General features: G+C 48.5%; 2 protein-coding genes across 2 annotated transcripts; both read left to right on the top strand.

Moving 5' to 3' along the window:
• The first annotated feature begins 151 nt into the window (after positions 1-151).
• On the top strand, positions 152-7,303 carry TRMT2B (tRNA methyltransferase 2 homolog B (S. cerevisiae)). The gene is made up of 12 exons (XM_009997070.1): positions 152-333; positions 1,253-1,307; positions 1,911-2,030; positions 2,171-2,270; positions 3,109-3,179; positions 3,627-3,773; positions 3,911-4,005; positions 4,547-4,761; positions 4,876-4,977; positions 5,143-5,262; positions 6,259-6,358; positions 7,177-7,303. Exons 1-12 carry the CDS (start codon positions 152-154, stop codon positions 7,301-7,303), a joined length of 1,434 nt encoding a protein of 477 aa, XP_009995372.1.
• A 1,860-nt stretch (positions 7,304-9,163) lies between these two features.
• Positions 9,164-12,844, top strand: TMEM35 (transmembrane protein 35). Its single transcript, XM_009997072.1, has 2 exons — positions 9,164-9,460; positions 12,294-12,844. Exons 1-2 carry the CDS (start codon positions 9,341-9,343, stop codon positions 12,678-12,680), a joined length of 507 nt encoding a protein of 168 aa, XP_009995374.1. The 5' UTR covers positions 9,164-9,340; the 3' UTR covers positions 12,681-12,844.
• Positions 12,845-15,340: the final 2,496 nt, after the last annotated feature.

A 15,340-nucleotide genomic window follows, 5' to 3' on the forward strand; every position in this document is an offset into this window, starting at 1 on the left:
GGGGCCGGTGAAGCTGCGGCCCGGGACCGGAGCCCCGCTTTTTAAACTCAGCGGTTTATTTTCTGGTGGTTTTCCCAACCCGTCCGCAGGTGCGTGGCCGCGGCGGGCTCGCTGTGCTGCCTGCGGGGCTGCAGCCCCTCTCCTGCCCACCATGGCTCTGTCCCGAGCTTTGAGGCTGCCGTGCCGGCACTTTTACCCTTCGAGAGCTCCCCTGAGCAGCCTGCCCGGCCGTGGCCGCAATCGGCTGACAGAGAAGAAGGCAGCAGCAAAGTGGAAGGAGAAGAAAAAGTCCACGGAGGGTTGCAACCTGCCAGGTTCCTCCTGGGAGGACAGGTATGGCTTTTCCAAAGTGACCAAGTGCTCCTGCAAAGCACCAAGCACCTGAAGTGGTCAGAGCAGAGGGTTGGGGTTTTCGCTTCCACCCAGGGTAAGATTAGAGGAGCCAGGGCCCTGCTGGCTTCCCTGCAGCTTGGCCTGGGGTTAGGAATAATGGCAAAGACAAATTAAGAGGTCTAAGGGTAGGGGATAAGGAGCAGAACAGTTGCCATAAAGCAAGCAAAAGGGAACAGTCCATTTGATTTGCAGTTCTTTGAATGTAGTTGGCACTGGGTGCTTTGGAAGCAGCTCCAAAAATCCCAGTAAGTATTAAGAGCAGCTTACTGAGCTGTGGGTGCAGATCTCCATGGGTTTAGTGGCTCAGTAGTTGATGGACAGTTATGGATAAAATCCACCTCACCCCTTACTCTTTTTTTTTTTTTTTTAATCAGCCTTGTTGTGTTTTTTTAGCTACAGCATGATCTGTTTCCTCCCCTTTTCTCTTCACTTTGTTTTTTTTGCCCCCTCTAGCCCCAGCAACATGTGAATACTCATTCCCTGGCTTTACCAACCTGGAGTCAGATCTCACACAGGGCTCAGCAGCTCTTCTCTGGGTCCCTGGGCAGGGGAAACACTGTTCCTGTCCTCTAAAGGAGGATCAGAAAGATGTCTGGGGTACTCAGGACACACAGACACCACTGGTCATTCTACCCAAGGCTCAGCCTGTCACCTGGAGAGCTGGGTCATTGTGGTTCCTGGGCCCCTATTTCAGTGACAAGTGTTCTGCACCAAGAAGGTGCTGTGAGAAGGGGGTTTGGATGTTGACAGCCAGCTCTGGTGCAGAGCCCATACTGGGATGGTCCTGCCCATGAAGCAGCTGGTGTGGATGTTATGGCACTAGCAGCTCTGGGCAGGACTGTGATGTTGTGCTTTGCAGGTTAGCAAATGCAGTGACTCCACTGTGGAGACTTCCCTACCAAGAGCAGCTGCAGGTATGATGTGCTTATGTGGACTTTGTCTTGTTTCCTATCACCTGTGAGCAACAGCCCCCAGCATCTTGGTCACTTAATGCTGTAAACTCTTCAGCCCCACTTCCTGCTGCTTTGATTCTTCAGTTACTGGGAAGGACAGAACCAGGAGGTTCCCTGTGTGTGGTGTGTGTGATCACCAACAGCACAGAGGATGGGAACTTCACAGAAGCACAGAATGGTAGGGGTTGGAAGGGACCTCTGGAGATCATCTAGTTCAACCCTCCTGCTAGAGGTCAGACCAGGTCTGACCTTGGGGCCCATGGATACAGGATTTTCCTCCTTCCCCATTGCTCTAAGCAGAGGATCCTGTCCAGTGCAGGACAGCTGGTTCACTGGGGCTTCAGGTTGGACCAAATGCTCCAGGTCAGACCTTGGGGCCCATGGGATTTTCCTCCTTCCCCATTGCTCTAAGCAGCTGCAGTGATGAGAAAGGCAGAGTTCCTCTGGGGCTATATCCCCTTTGCAGTATTCCCTCTTGTTGGCCTTCACAGAGGTGGGTGATTAAGATCTGCCCACCATCGTGTGGTCCTATGAGAGTGTTTCTGGCTCAGGACTCCTCTGCAGGTGAAGTATGAAAGCCAGAGGAGGGTTTTGCAGACACTGGCATCTCATCTTGAGGAGCTGGGCACAGGTGCACGGAAAGCAGGTGGACTCTGCTGTCCTCTCCAGCCTGTGGTCCCTTCGGTGAGTCCTTCTGCTTCTGCAGCCTGTGACACGTCCATGGGTGTGTTCCCGTGCTGCCAACACAACAACCAGGCTGGGTTCTGGCTTTTCTCCGTTACTTTTCCTTGTAACCCAGGGCTTTCCTTTTCCTTCTCCCTCAGCCCATCACCCATGGCTACAGAAACAAATCTACTTTCTCTGTGAACCGAGGACCAGACGGGAACCCCAAGACCGTGGGGCTGTACGTGGGAACTGGCAGAGGTCAGTGCAGGACAAGGAGCTGGGCAGGAACCTGCCGGGTGGGCCGGGTCGGGGCCAGCTCTGCTGTGACAGCCCGGGCCTGGGGGCTGCCAAGAGAAACCCCCCCAGCCAGGGGCAGCCCTTTTCCAAGCTCGTTTCCTGCGCAGGAGAGCCCGGAGGGGTGTGTGTCCCCGCGGGCAGCAGAGCAGCATCGGGGCGCTGGGACGTGAGGCCGTTTGGGTTTGTGCAGCAGAGACACGAGCCGAGAGCTCCTTGCCAGCTGCTCGGGGTGACCTGCCCGCGCCTCCAGCCCCGGGTTTCGCTGCTCGGCACCCGCAGCAGCAGGCGCTGGGGTGGCTGCGCTTTTCCCACCGCAACGGTAACTGCAGCGATGCGGTTTACCCCCGGCGGCAGGAGCTGAGCACCCAAAGCGAAGCGGGAACGCGGCCCTGCAGGCGGGCTGAGCTGCTCTGCTGCCGCCAGCCCGCACCGCTGCCCGGTCAGAAACCCGCCGGCTGCTCCGGCTGCCTCAGCGTAAGGGCAGCCCAGGGGAGCTCGGGAGGTGCTCTGGGACACCGGAAAAGCTCCTGCAGCTCCAACCCCTTCACGGAGGGCGGTGACAGTAATCACTGGCAAAGGGAATTCTGGCAGATCCTGCAGACTGTGGGTACCCAGAACATCACAGGACTTACTGGGGCATTTAGATACAATTATTTATTTATTTATTTATTTTTCTTCTTGTTGTTGTACAGTGGGGGAGTTCAGGTGAAAGGCATCTCCACAGTTTATTGTGTCAGATGCTACAGTGGTTTATGTGCCCTGAAACAAAACAATGAAATACCTGTCTGTCTCTCTCCAGCAAGGAATATTGTCTGTGTGAAAGCTGACCACATGAAGAACATACCCTCAAAACACAAACAAGTAGCCCAGGTAAATAAATGTCGTGTCTGTCCCTGGACTGTGGAATAGAGGGACTGCCATGACTCTTGGGAAAACATTCTGATTTTATTTACACTTTACACTGGCTTTTCAAGTCCTTTTTTATGTTCTGAAAAGTTTCAAGCCTGACTCTGGTTGATGGATGCATATTTTATTAAAACTTCTGTGTTACTGTTGCAGCCTGTAATGTGTCAAAGAATGAAGTTAATGAAGTGACAATGAATTCCTTCCAATCTATTAAAATACTTAAGAATCACAAATTTAAATTAAAACATGTTGTCTTCCAGTAACTTAGAGCTTTCACTCAGTGTATTGAAACCAAACAGAAAAACACATGACACTGGTGGAAGGGCCACTTTTTTTGGGGTGCACAGGGTTATTCTAAGACAACAGCAGCTGTCTTCACTGTCCTCCAAGTGCCATTTCCCCTCTGCTCAGTGCTACGAGGAGTTCATCCGTCGCTCCTCCCTGGACCCCTGCATCCTCTTCCACAAAGGAGGACACTGGCGAGAACTTGTGGTTCGCACCACCAGCTGTGGCCACACCATGGGGATCATCACCTTCCACCCCCAGGAGCTGGGCCAGGTGAGCACAAGGAGGACAGGGCCCCCTGGGAAGAGCCACATCAGGTCTGGCGCTGAACTGAGCTTGCTGGGTGTTTTGCTGGGGAGGAGTGTCCCACCAGATTGCCCACACAGCCTTGTTTTCCTTGCTCTTGGCAGGAGGCACTGTCTACTCAGAAAGCACTGCTTAAGGAGTTCTTCACATCTGGACCTGGAACAGTCTGTGCCTTGACTTCACTTTATTTCCAAGAGAGGTATATGTCCTCACACAGGGGAAGAGTGGAAACAAAGCCACCCTTTTTCTCCCCCCTTCCAATTAAATTCAAATTCTACCAGTTCAGGGAGTGCTGCAAGAGAACAGGAGAGGTTTGGATGCCTCTTGCAGGTGTGGTTTTAAGGTGGCCACGTATTTTGGTTATTCCAGACCTGAAATACTTGAGTACACTGTGGCTCTACTATGTGGGAGTTATGAGCCAAGGTAAAAAAAAAAAAGGAAATTAAACTAAAGAAAAAATCCTACAGTGCCTTTCCTGAGACAGTAAATCACATCAGCAGCAAAACTGGGGAATAGACCCCAGGGCTGTTGCCTTCTGTGAAGTTATTTTGATCCTTTTAATAAATTCTAGGCTGTGCAAGTTACAGATGCCTTACAAAGAACTGGAATTATTTGATCCTGTTGAAAGACTCACATGAAATAAAAGTTGATGGGGGGAGAACCATCATCCCCTGCACATGAGCATCCCAGGAATGGAAATGTGTTGCCTTCTAACAGCTGGTTTTTGTGTGCTCTGCTAGCACCATGACACGCTGCTCCCACCAGCAGTCCCCCTTCCAGCTCCTTCATGGAGAGCCACACATCTTTGAAGAACTGCTCAGCCTGAAATTCCGCATCTCTCCAGATGCCTTTTTCCAAGTAAACACGAGTGGAGCAGAAGTTCTGTACCAGGCAGTCGGGGAGCTGTGTCAGGCTGGTGGGGACACTGTCCTCCTTGACATCTGCTGTGGAACAGGTGAGCAGTGGCCACCAGGGCTGAAGCTTTGTGTGCCAACAATGATCCTCACTCTGCAAAAGCTTGTCTCTTCAGCATGGATGTACAAAATGTCTTTGTATCCCTTGTTTCCAGGCACAATTGGTCTCTCTCTGGCTCGCCAAGTGTCCAAGATTATTGGTATTGAGGTTGTGGAGAAGGCAGTAGAGGATGCCAGGTGGAATGCAGCATTCAATGGTGAGTTCAGACTCACCATGGCTGAAAATTTAAACCTAACTGCTGAAAAGTCAGAAGCAGAAGTGGGCAGAGGGATCCTAACAAGTTACCTCCATGTGATACCTCATGCTCTACCCAATGTCTGGTGAGACTGCTCAGTTCATGGGGTTGCTTTTTGCTTCACAGGGATTTTGAACTGTGAGTTTCACAGTGGGAAGGCAGAGGCTGTGTTACCACAACTCCTGTCATCGTGGGAGGATGCCCGACCCCTTGTTGCTGTGGTGAACCCGTCTCGGGCTGGGCTCCGTGAGAGAATATGCTATTTATTTTCATCCTGAAAACAGGATTTTGAACAAGTTCTGCGAAACCTGTTCTACTTGCTCCAGTCCCTCTGCCTGCTTAGTCTCTAGTTCCTTACCGTGTTGCTGACAGCAGCTAAAATCCCTGCTGTTTTCAGTACCTATATCATGCTTTCTCTTTAAAGCAGACAGCTCTAATCTTTTTACCATCTTTCATAGGCTCACAGAGTTATTGAGAAGGAGCCTCTGGAGTTCTGTTGTGCAACCTCCCAACAAAAGCAAGGCCAGCTTTAGAGTTGTATAAGGTTGCAGTTGTATAGGGCAGTAAATCCCAGTTGAGGTTTGAGTGTGTCCAAGGGTGGATGCTCTCTCCTGAAATTATTTTCCATAATATATTTAATCAGAATTTCCCCTTTCTGCAGTGCATCTATGGCCTGTCGTCCTCTTCTCATTCCGCTCTGAGAAGATTCTGGCTCTGGCTTCTCTGTAAACCCTCCTGAGGCCCCTGAAGATAGCAAATAGATCCTTGCTCACCTTCTCTTCCCTAGGCTGAGTAACCCCAGCCCTCACGCTCTCCTCATGCATTCTGTGCCCCAGCCCTCTAACCATCTTAGTGGTCTCCACTGGACTCACTCTAGTGTGTACTGGGATGTCCCAAACTGGTCCTGGTGCCCAGATGCTGGCTCATAGTGTGTGTGGAAGGTTAAGCCTCTGATTAATTAAGTAACAATTTTTATCTCATTCTTCTTCCTGGGAAGCAGAGGGATTTTCCCACTGCTCTATCCTGCCAAAGTGGCTGAGCTGTTAGCAGCATGGGTTACATCCCTGGCCTCCCAGGAGCCTGCATCTGAGATGCAACATGGCAAAATGTGTATATTCTTTTTTCCCCCTGTATTTTTGACAGTTCAGTGCAGTTCTGTGTTACTTGCTGTACCATCATTCCTTTTGGAGAGCTTACATTGGTGGTGGGAGCCTGGGAAAGCAAGGTATCTTGTTTTTGCAGATCCCAGGGTTGTGCGAGCCATCCGAAACTGCAAGTCCATCCGAAGGCTGCTCTATATCTCCTGCAAGCCTGAGGGTGAAGCCATGAGGAACTTTCTGGAGTGAGCACCTGCCTTTCCACTAACCTTAGTGACTGACAGACCCCATTATGTCCAGACAAGGACATAAATATCTGACCTTGGCTTGGGGAGGCTTTTTTTTTTGTTGTTCCCCTCTGAATTTCACTGGGTGAAGGTTCTGCAGGTGATCCAGGACTAGTCAGTGGATGGTCAGCAATGCTTTATGCTTCTGTATTACTTTGGGTTTACCTGCAAGCTGCACTCACTGGTTGAGGTAGCAGGTATTCTTTGGGGTTTATGTTCCAGCAAAATGCTGTAGTGCACCAGTAAGGAATATAAAGTAATGCAAAGTTGCTTTAATGGCATCGTGCACCCTTCCCCAACAACATGGCACATCTGGATGTGGGATACAGAGTCCACAGGTTTCACTCCAGGAAGGTTGGGCCAAGTAAGTGAAGCCAAGGGGATCAGTCACCAGCTTAGGGTTAATCATACATCTAAGTCTTTATATCTGGGGCAGGCCCCTTTTGCAGGTAATACAAGTGTCTGCAGGTAAGCAACAAAGGTCGTACAGAACTGAGGATTATTTCCTGTGGGTACTAAGTGTCTTCCAGTTGGGATGGCTTGTGAGAAAGGGAGCTTTAAACCTGCTACTGGCTCTTCAGCTTGTCTGTGAGGTTTTCCAGAGCTAGTTTGGGATTCAGTATTGATGGTTGTAGACCTCAGCCAGCATTGGCTGCAGACTGAGGGATGTTAGCTAAGGACATGGTGCCTCCTCAGTGCATCCCCTGTGCTTATTGTGCTACCAACAATGGTGGGAAGGCTGCTGGTCTAAAGGATGCTCTCTTTGCTTTCCACAGGCTGTGCTGCCCACCTGACCCAGGGAAGAAGCTGGCAGGAGAGCCATTTGTCCCCGTGTTGGCTGTGCCCTTTGACATGTTTCCTCATACTGTTCATTGTGAGCTGGTGCTGCTGTTCACACGCTGACAAGGAGGTGGCCGCTGTGCCAGCCCTGAGAGCTTGGGAAGCAATTTGCTACCCTCCTGAGGGTTGGAGTTGATGTAGCTAGGATTTTAACTTATTTCCTTGAAAGTTGGTATAAATAAATAATCTAGGTTTTGCTCTTATTTTGGGTTGCCTAACTGCACTGTTCTGTAAGGAAACACTGGGATTTCTGGGCTGAAAAGGTTCTGTGTAGCATTTAATCACCCTTCCTAGCAAAATTCTTCTTGGGCTGCTAGAAAATACCCTCTGCCCAGCATTGTGGGTTTTCACCATCAACATGAGAACACAAAGTACTAAAATCCCCTGTGTTTTTAATACCCTCATGCCATTAGTTCCCCACTTGCTTCAAGGATATGTCATGTTTTTCAAGCTGATAGTGAACTCTCTATGAAGAAACCATAGGCACTAGAAATACTCATGCTTCACTGGGAAAACCTTGACTTTTGGGGTCAGGGAAATATTTAATGTATAAACTTCCAAACCCAGCATTGAATCACTATCAGTTGTGTGGGTAAGTTGGAGGCAATGAGAAAGATTCTTCTATGAATTAAAACAGAACACATTTCAGTGTCTTTCCACACGTGCCTCCCCCTTCCCTGCTAATGCTTGCAGATACCTAAATATGAAGTGCCCTGTGAAAATGTCAGCAGCACCAACTTAGTCCCTCATCAGGTTGCTCTGCAAGAGCTAATCCAAAAGTTGTGTGTGATTTGTGTCTGTCCTGCCATGTTCACTGACTAGCAAGCTGTGAACCTCAGTGTTAGTGAAGTTCTCTCTAGCTATTCAGAAGATGGAGTTGCTACTGGAGGTAGGTCTGAGTGAGCAATTTCCTTGTGTTTTGTGAATCCATATTGTTTTGAGGGCTTTTTTATTTTTTAATTCTTACTTTTGTGTTGTATTGAAGTTACCTTTTGGTTTATCCTGGTCAGAATTTATTTCTACATTCCCTGTCTGATGGGGGTGAATCAAGGCTGATAAACTCACAAGGAAACTGTGAGAGCTGCCTGTATTTTTCAGACTTTTAACTCCAGTCCTGAGGAGCCCTGAGCTTGGAAAAATAACCACAACCACCAGTTCTCAAGTCATAGGGGCTTAAAATACACGGGCTTAGGACTTGAGTCTTAGCACACAAGAAAGGGGGGTGTTAGGGAGATTTCTGACAGGCATGGGAAGCATCACTCTTGTACTACCCATGAGCGTAAGATTTTTGCACACAGTTTCATTCTCTTGTTTTCAGTTTATAGTGAGGACTGCAGTTCTCCAGCAGTTCTGTTTTGTACAATTATACCTTGGCTCCCTGCTGTGAGATCTGAGTGGATTTCTACTTAGCCTGGCTATGCTTTTGTCAAAAGGGATTTTGTTGCAAATTAGAGGGGAAGAGAAAATGACTTTAAAATAGAAATAGAGGATCAGGAACCTTCCTACTAGTCTCTGGAGAGCTAAACATAAAGGACAGGTTTTATCTGCAGCAGGGGAGGGTGGCACAGCAGCCTCACTGTCCCCTTTGGGCATCAGGTTCCAGGAGCACCACAAAGGCAAGGCAAATATTTTTTTGCTTTTCTGGGGCAAATGTATTAAGCAAGATGTTGTTTGCTGTGCACTAGTGTCTGAGCATCTGAAACTGGAAGCTGCCTGCATCCCAGGGACCTCTGACCACTTTTCCTCCACAGCAGGTTGCTCCTGATAACGTGTGAACCGCGCTGTGCGTTTGGCTGCCTCTCCTTCATCCCCCGAGCCGGCTCAGTTTTGGCTTCCTGTGGGTAATTTATGCAACGTGCAAGGGAACAGGATGGCAATGGTGGGAGCAGTGGGAATGCTCCTTGCTCAGCAGGAGCTGGAGCTGCTGCCGGGCATTAGGACCCGGAGGCTGCTGAGAGGAGGAGGCTGAATCCCCCTCCCGCTCTCATCCCTGCTGCAGCTTTATTCCTCATCTCCTCCCATGGTGACTGACTACCTCCTGCCCTAGCTGGCAGCCAGATCAAGAAGGCCTCGCTAGGACCGGTTCCCAGGACCCGTTCCATGGCATCTCCCAGGACTATCACCATCATTGCCCTCTCGGTGGCCCTGGGGCTCTTCTTCGTCTTCATGGGAACCATCAAACTGACCCCTCGGCTCAGCAGAGATGCCTACAACGAGATGGTGAGTACAGCAGCACGGAGGGAGATGCGTTTTCAGGGCTTTCTCTCCTCAATCTTTGCAGCAGAAGCAGTGTTTGCAGTGGGATGTGGGGGGGGTATCAGGCTCTGGAGCCCTGATCGATGGGAGGGAGCAGGAAGAAGCTTATCTGTCTGCTTCTTTGATGGACATGGAGATAAACAAAATGCCGTGGCGAGGATATCCTGGCAGCTGCTGCCTGGGCTCTGCCTGAGCCTACCCACGGAGAAACCTTTTGTGGTTAAGGACAAGGAGGGGAGGAGGATGGGGTAAGCACTGCACACTGATGCCTGCAGAAAGATGGGGACAGACACACGGGTCTGGGGAAAGCAAGGTCTGAAGAAGCGCCAGGAATGTACTGGGCAGGTGCAGCTGATCCCTGGGAGAATACCTACTCCAGGTAGGAAAAGCAAATGCCTGCTTTGGCAGCCAGATGATCATCCACAACATTCTGTGCTTTAAAGGAAGGAAAATGACCCTGACTATCCCTCTGTCACCCAACTTGTGCAGGGATTAATTAATGACCGTAAAACGCTTCTGAGACTCTTAGCTGGCAGAAGAAGGTATCATCAATAGTCACCTTATTCTCCTTACTCTGGGAAACGAGGCTCTCCTCCTCTTGTGTAATGGGAAGGGGGTGAGGAGAGGAGGGCAGAGTCATCCTGTGCATTTCTCAGCTGGTGAGCTAGTTGGTGCTCCTCTCTGCCCAGGGCCTGCTGCAGAGCCTTGCCAGCTGCAGGCAGGCAAGGGACTGGCTGCCACGTTCTGCTTCCTCATCTGTGTTTGTTTATTCTCCTGCCACCCTCCTCCCCCACACCCCTGGTATATTTATCACAGTGGCTGAAACGCATTGGTATAATTTTTGTGCCCCTTAAAAATTAGTGCTGAGAGTTTCCAGCACATTCTGTTCTCTCCTTTTGCTCCACCTGCCCAGCTGCTTTTCCTTAGCTCTCAAATAACACCCAAATGGCACTGCCTGCTCTGCAGCCCAGATCTCAGAGAGAACCATCACCAAGAAGTAACTTGGGAGCAAGAAACTAAACTAAAACGTCCAGAAAACAAAGCTCTTCTGCAACATAAAGAGCAGGGGAAAAAAGCACTGGGACTTTAGAAGCACTGCAAAATCCTTGCTCTGTAAAATATTCTGTTTCTTTGTCCCTTTCTGCTTTACCATGAGTCAGGCCTACAGGTAGGAATGATTTCTGTTTTTAAAAAGAGAAAGCAGAGGCACTCAGATATTGCACAGCACCATCATTATTAATAGCCCACGTTGGAGCACGTACATGGCTCCTTGGGCTTTCTTGCCTTTGCTCTGCTGCATACCAGAGTGGTCTGACATGTAATGGAGACACTGAAAACCTGATCTTGCCAATCAATAAGCCCCCAAAAATAGACAACCTTTGTTATCTACCTAAAACACCAAACTTCCAGTTTTTCATCCAGCAAAACCCAGACACACTAGTTTGTATATTAAAATACCAGAATATGCTAAGACATTTCTTTATAAAGCTGTATTTTCCACAACAGTTTAAAAATAGTCTCTTCTGAGGAAAGTTTTTTTTCACTGAAGGTTTACAATGCACCCTTACAATACATACGCTTAGAATAAATGTCATGATATCTTATTTAGTACCAAAAACTGCAGTGCTGTATTATTTTTCAACCACACGTGAAGAGGCTGCTTGTCTTGCAAGGAAGCAGCAAAACCCACAGAGAAGTGGGAGAAGTTCTGTCTGCCTGTAGTGCAGGTTTCCAAAATCACATGGACTTGTATCGTTTCCAAAATGCAGGTTTCCAAAATCTGTCTGCCTGGTTTCCAAAATGCCTGGTTTCTGCAGGTTTCCAAAATCACATGGACTTGTATCTACAATCTTATCAGTGCCTGTGAGAGCTGAACAACTCTGTACTGAGATTTGGCTTCCATTTCTCTGTTCCTGATTAAAAAGCACTGAACACAATGGTGAGAATATCTGCAGGGACAGGAGACTCAAGTGTAAGTGGAAATAATTTCAGTGTCTCCAATAACTAGGAGCTGTATTAAAATAATTTTTAAAAATATTAAATGTTTGATTGAAAAAGAAACAAAACAGTAAGTCCACAAGCAGTTGATGTTCAAATGCAAGAACTTGAACATGTCTAAGGACAGAGATTGTTTCTTCACTGAAACAATGAGGCTGCTGTGTAAGGAGGCAGAGTCTTCCAACTTAGATGGCTTCTAAATCCAGTATAACCCAGGGAGCAAAGGGTGTCAAATGTCAGCTGGCTTTCATCTGAGGAGAGAAAGGATCATAAGGGTTTGTCAGCACAGGATAGGATTGGTGAATCAGCTTTGATATATAGTTCCATGCTAAGACAGTACTGCCTATAAACACTGGGATGTTGTGAATTGCTCTGAGGCAGCAGCAGGTTTGTGTTTTCACTTGCAGTGCTTTGACTTTGCAGGGACTGGGTGTGTTATTTAATTCTAAAGGATGAGCTCCTCTTGAGAGCAGGACTTGCTTTTGACAACACGGTTCTGCGTTGCTGATTTTAGCACTTGTAACTTCAGATTTCAAGAGAAGGGACATCTGGCTTGGCCCTAGCTTAGAAGAGGTTGTAGAACTGGTCTCCAACAGCTGATAAAGGGGGAACTGCATGTTGATGGTGTTAATATCCCTCCAACAGACGCTTTGGGGGTAGTGATTGGATATTATGCCAGAGGGGTCTGTGATGATGAAGTTACCTTTGGGTTATATTGCTCAGCAGTCTATTTATGTGGAAAATGTTGCCTTTATGTTCTCACACTGTGGTGTTCTCTGCTGTTCCTGCCTGATTGCAGAAGCGAGCCTATAAAAGCTACGTGCGGGCCCTGCCCATGCTGAAGAAGATGGGAATCAGCTCCATCCTTCTCCGCAAGAGCATCGGGGCCCTGGAAGTGGCGTGTGGCATCGTCATGACACTGGTGCCCGGGCGCCCCAAAGACGTGGCCAACTTTCTCCTCCTCCTCCTGGTGCTGGCTGTGCTCTTTTTCCACCAGCTGGTGGGGGATCCCCTCAAGCGTTACGCCCACGCCCTGGTCTTTGGGATCCTGCTCACCTGCCGCCTGCTGATCGCCCGCCAGCCTGAGGAGCAGCCGCCCGAGAAGAGGGTCCTGTCGGTGAATGGGGATGAGCAGCCACTCATCCAACCAGCAGCTCCTGAGAAAGGCAAAATGAAGGTATCTTAGTTGAGTGCATGTGAGAAATACGGACCCTCGGGGCAGCTCTCTCCAAAATCACCCAGAAAAATGGTTTGTTTTGTTTTTTTTTAATTTACCTATTTATAATTTTTTTGTCCGTCTAAATAAAGTTGCACTTCCAAGTCTGAGAGACACGTGGGATGTCTACACTGTAGTCTTGCTTTTGCTGCTGCCCTGTAATGTTGAAAAACACAAGCTAGCTTTAACCAGGAGAGCTTGGAGACAGTCAGCAGCCTGGCTGGAGTAGCTCCGGCCTCAGCAGGAGCTGCAAAACGGGCCTGAGAGCGTGGGCAAAGTCTTGGGCAGGTGGTCATGCTAAGTCAGCACTGCTGTCGTGGGGAGATTAGTCCTGAGCAGCCCCCCCCACCCCCATGGCATTTGAAACCTGGCCTGGATGCACTTCTGCGTGGCAGTCTCGGCAACAGCAGCAGGGCAGAACAGATCCAGAATGTCCCTGTGCTGGCTTGTGCTGCCCCATCCATGTCCTTCTCCGTAGTCAAGGGGGGAAAGAACCCACCAAGCATCAAAGTGTTGTTTGTTGTTTGATAAAGGGATCCCTCAGGCTTTGTTGCCTCTCTGCCCCATCCTTCCTTTCAACTGGTTATCCAGGGAAAACGTGGAATGCACTATTTCCATCTGCCTCAATTTCCACACTCTGCAGAGGCTCTAAAGCTGGGACAGTGGCCTGAAAACAGTATTTTTTTGCCTACTTCACACAAGGCAATGGCAGCTCTTTATCCTTCTTGGCAGAGAGTAAGGATCCCTGGTGAGGGGATGTGGAACAGAACTGCCCAGAGAACTCCAAAATATCTGGCTGCTGTTGGCAAATAGCATCATGCTCCCTATTGCCTAGCAAGAAAAAAAAAAAATCCCTTTATTCAACAGCTACTGCAACTTTATAGAATTGTCAGTTATTGCCAATAGATGAGCATCTGAATGTGTCCATGTACCTCACTGTTCATCCCACAAACTGCTGTGGTGAGTTGGGGGAAGCCTTTTCACCAGAGCCTGAATCCCTGTTGTATGTGAAATCACAGAGTGTCTGAAGAAGCATGTGTTACCTCTGAGTTTGTTTGTTCTTCTTGATGTGGGTCTGGTTTCAGTCTTTCCTTATTTTCTTAATTACTCATGAAAATAAACTTTTTGAAATTTGGAGAAATAAAAGAGTCTTGACTAGAAAAATTTTTTTAAAAAATTTCTTTCTTGAGAGACAGATGGGAAAATATTTCTCCTGTGCTCAAACACTGCACTTAAGGTGGGCAGAGTCATGTCAGGGCAGTTTCAGAGAAAGACAGAATGGAGGATGGAAACTATCTGAGCACTACTGGGCCATATCTTAATAGCCACAGGCATTTAAAAGAGGTATTTTAACACTTCCATGAAACAGCCTCGCATAAATTTCAACTTCAATACAATGTGGCTGTGAGAAAAGATATTAAAACTCCAGTAAAATGTATTATGTCTATAAAAATTGATGATGGATGTCCATATGCAGTCTATCCAGTTTCCTTTTTAAGTTTGCTGTGGAAACAGATGTAGACCTGGAAAAATCCTGAAAAATCCTCCTCCTAGAGCCCTGAAGAATGTCTAATTATTTCTTATCAGATGTGCACCCTGAACAAAGGAAACTACCAACTGGCCACATTTGTTAGACAATCTCTGGTCTTTACAGATTACCTCAAGGTCACCCCAAAAATATACAGAATTTCCTTTACTTTCTGAAAGGCATTTAATCTCCCATGCCCCAACTGGAGTTATTAATCACTTGTTAATTCAAAACCAAATAAAAAAGCCACCAACTCAGAACCAGCCCTGTGTATTCCTGGGCAAAGGACTCTCACCTGAATGGCTGCAGCCCCTCGAGGGGGGCATCTAGCTCAGTGAACTTTTGGAAACAAGTGTTTGTCTTCTGTTATGTTGTCAAAGCCTGTATAGATGTCATAATGTGTATTAAATAGTCCACATGGCAAAGCTTCTCCCTGCAAAAAAGACTCCCAAGTGAATTCTGAAAAACGTCCCCCTCTTCTCACCTTTGCAACAGTTCCTGGTCCCCAGTTGTGGCTCAGTGTTCCTCAGAACAGGGGCTGACAAGACTCCTCGTGGAGCTCAGTAATGAGAATTCTGTATTTGTCTCTATTGGATTGACCTCCATTACTGCCTCCCACCATCAGCAAACTGGTTTTGGAAGCTACCAGTCATCTGTGCTTCCTGCAAGTGATAAGGTGCCAAGAACCGGTTTAGTTATTATAGAACCACAGAATGATCAAAGGTTGGAAGGGACCTTAGAGATCATCAGGATCCAATATCCCTGCATGGGCAGGGACACCTCCCACCAGACCAGGCTGCACAAGCCTCATCCAACCTGCCCTTCAACACCTCCAGGGAGGGGCATCAACAGCCTCCCTGAGCAACCTGTTCCAGCGCCTTCCTGCCCTCGTGGTGAAGAATTTCCTCCTGATGCCCAACCTAAATCTCCCCTCTCTCAGTTTAAAAGCACAACCCTGCCCTCTGTGATGAAAAGCCCCTCCCCAGCCTTCCTGAGCCCCTTCAGGCACTGGGAGGTGCCCTGAGCTCTCCAGGCCGGACCCCCCAACTCTCAGGCCCCCCACTCCCTGTGACCCCGCAGCCCGCGCTGTTCCCGCCCCGCC

This window comes from Chaetura pelagica, unplaced genomic scaffold, assembly GCF_000747805.2.
Source record: "Chaetura pelagica isolate M959 unplaced genomic scaffold, ChaPel_1.0 scaffold344, whole genome shotgun sequence".
Classification (NCBI taxonomy): Eukaryota; Metazoa; Chordata; class Aves; order Apodiformes; family Apodidae; genus Chaetura; species Chaetura pelagica.

Coding starts and splice junctions, on each gene's coding strand:
- TMEM35 (XM_009997072.1), top strand. CDS start 9,341: ATGGCATCTCCCAGGACTATCACCATCATTGCCCTCTCGGTGGCCCTG. Junction 9,461..12,293: donor GAGATGCCTACAACGAGATG/GTGAGTACAGCA, acceptor GCCTGATTGCAG/AAGCGAGCCTATAAAAGCTA.
- TRMT2B (XM_009997070.1), top strand. CDS start 152: ATGGCTCTGTCCCGAGCTTTGAGGCTGCCGTGCCGGCACTTTTACCCT. Junction 334..1,252: donor GGTTCCTCCTGGGAGGACAG/GTATGGCTTTTC, acceptor TGTGCTTTGCAG/GTTAGCAAATGCAGTGACTC. Junction 3,774..3,910: donor ACCCCCAGGAGCTGGGCCAG/GTGAGCACAAGG, acceptor TGCTCTTGGCAG/GAGGCACTGTCTACTCAGAA.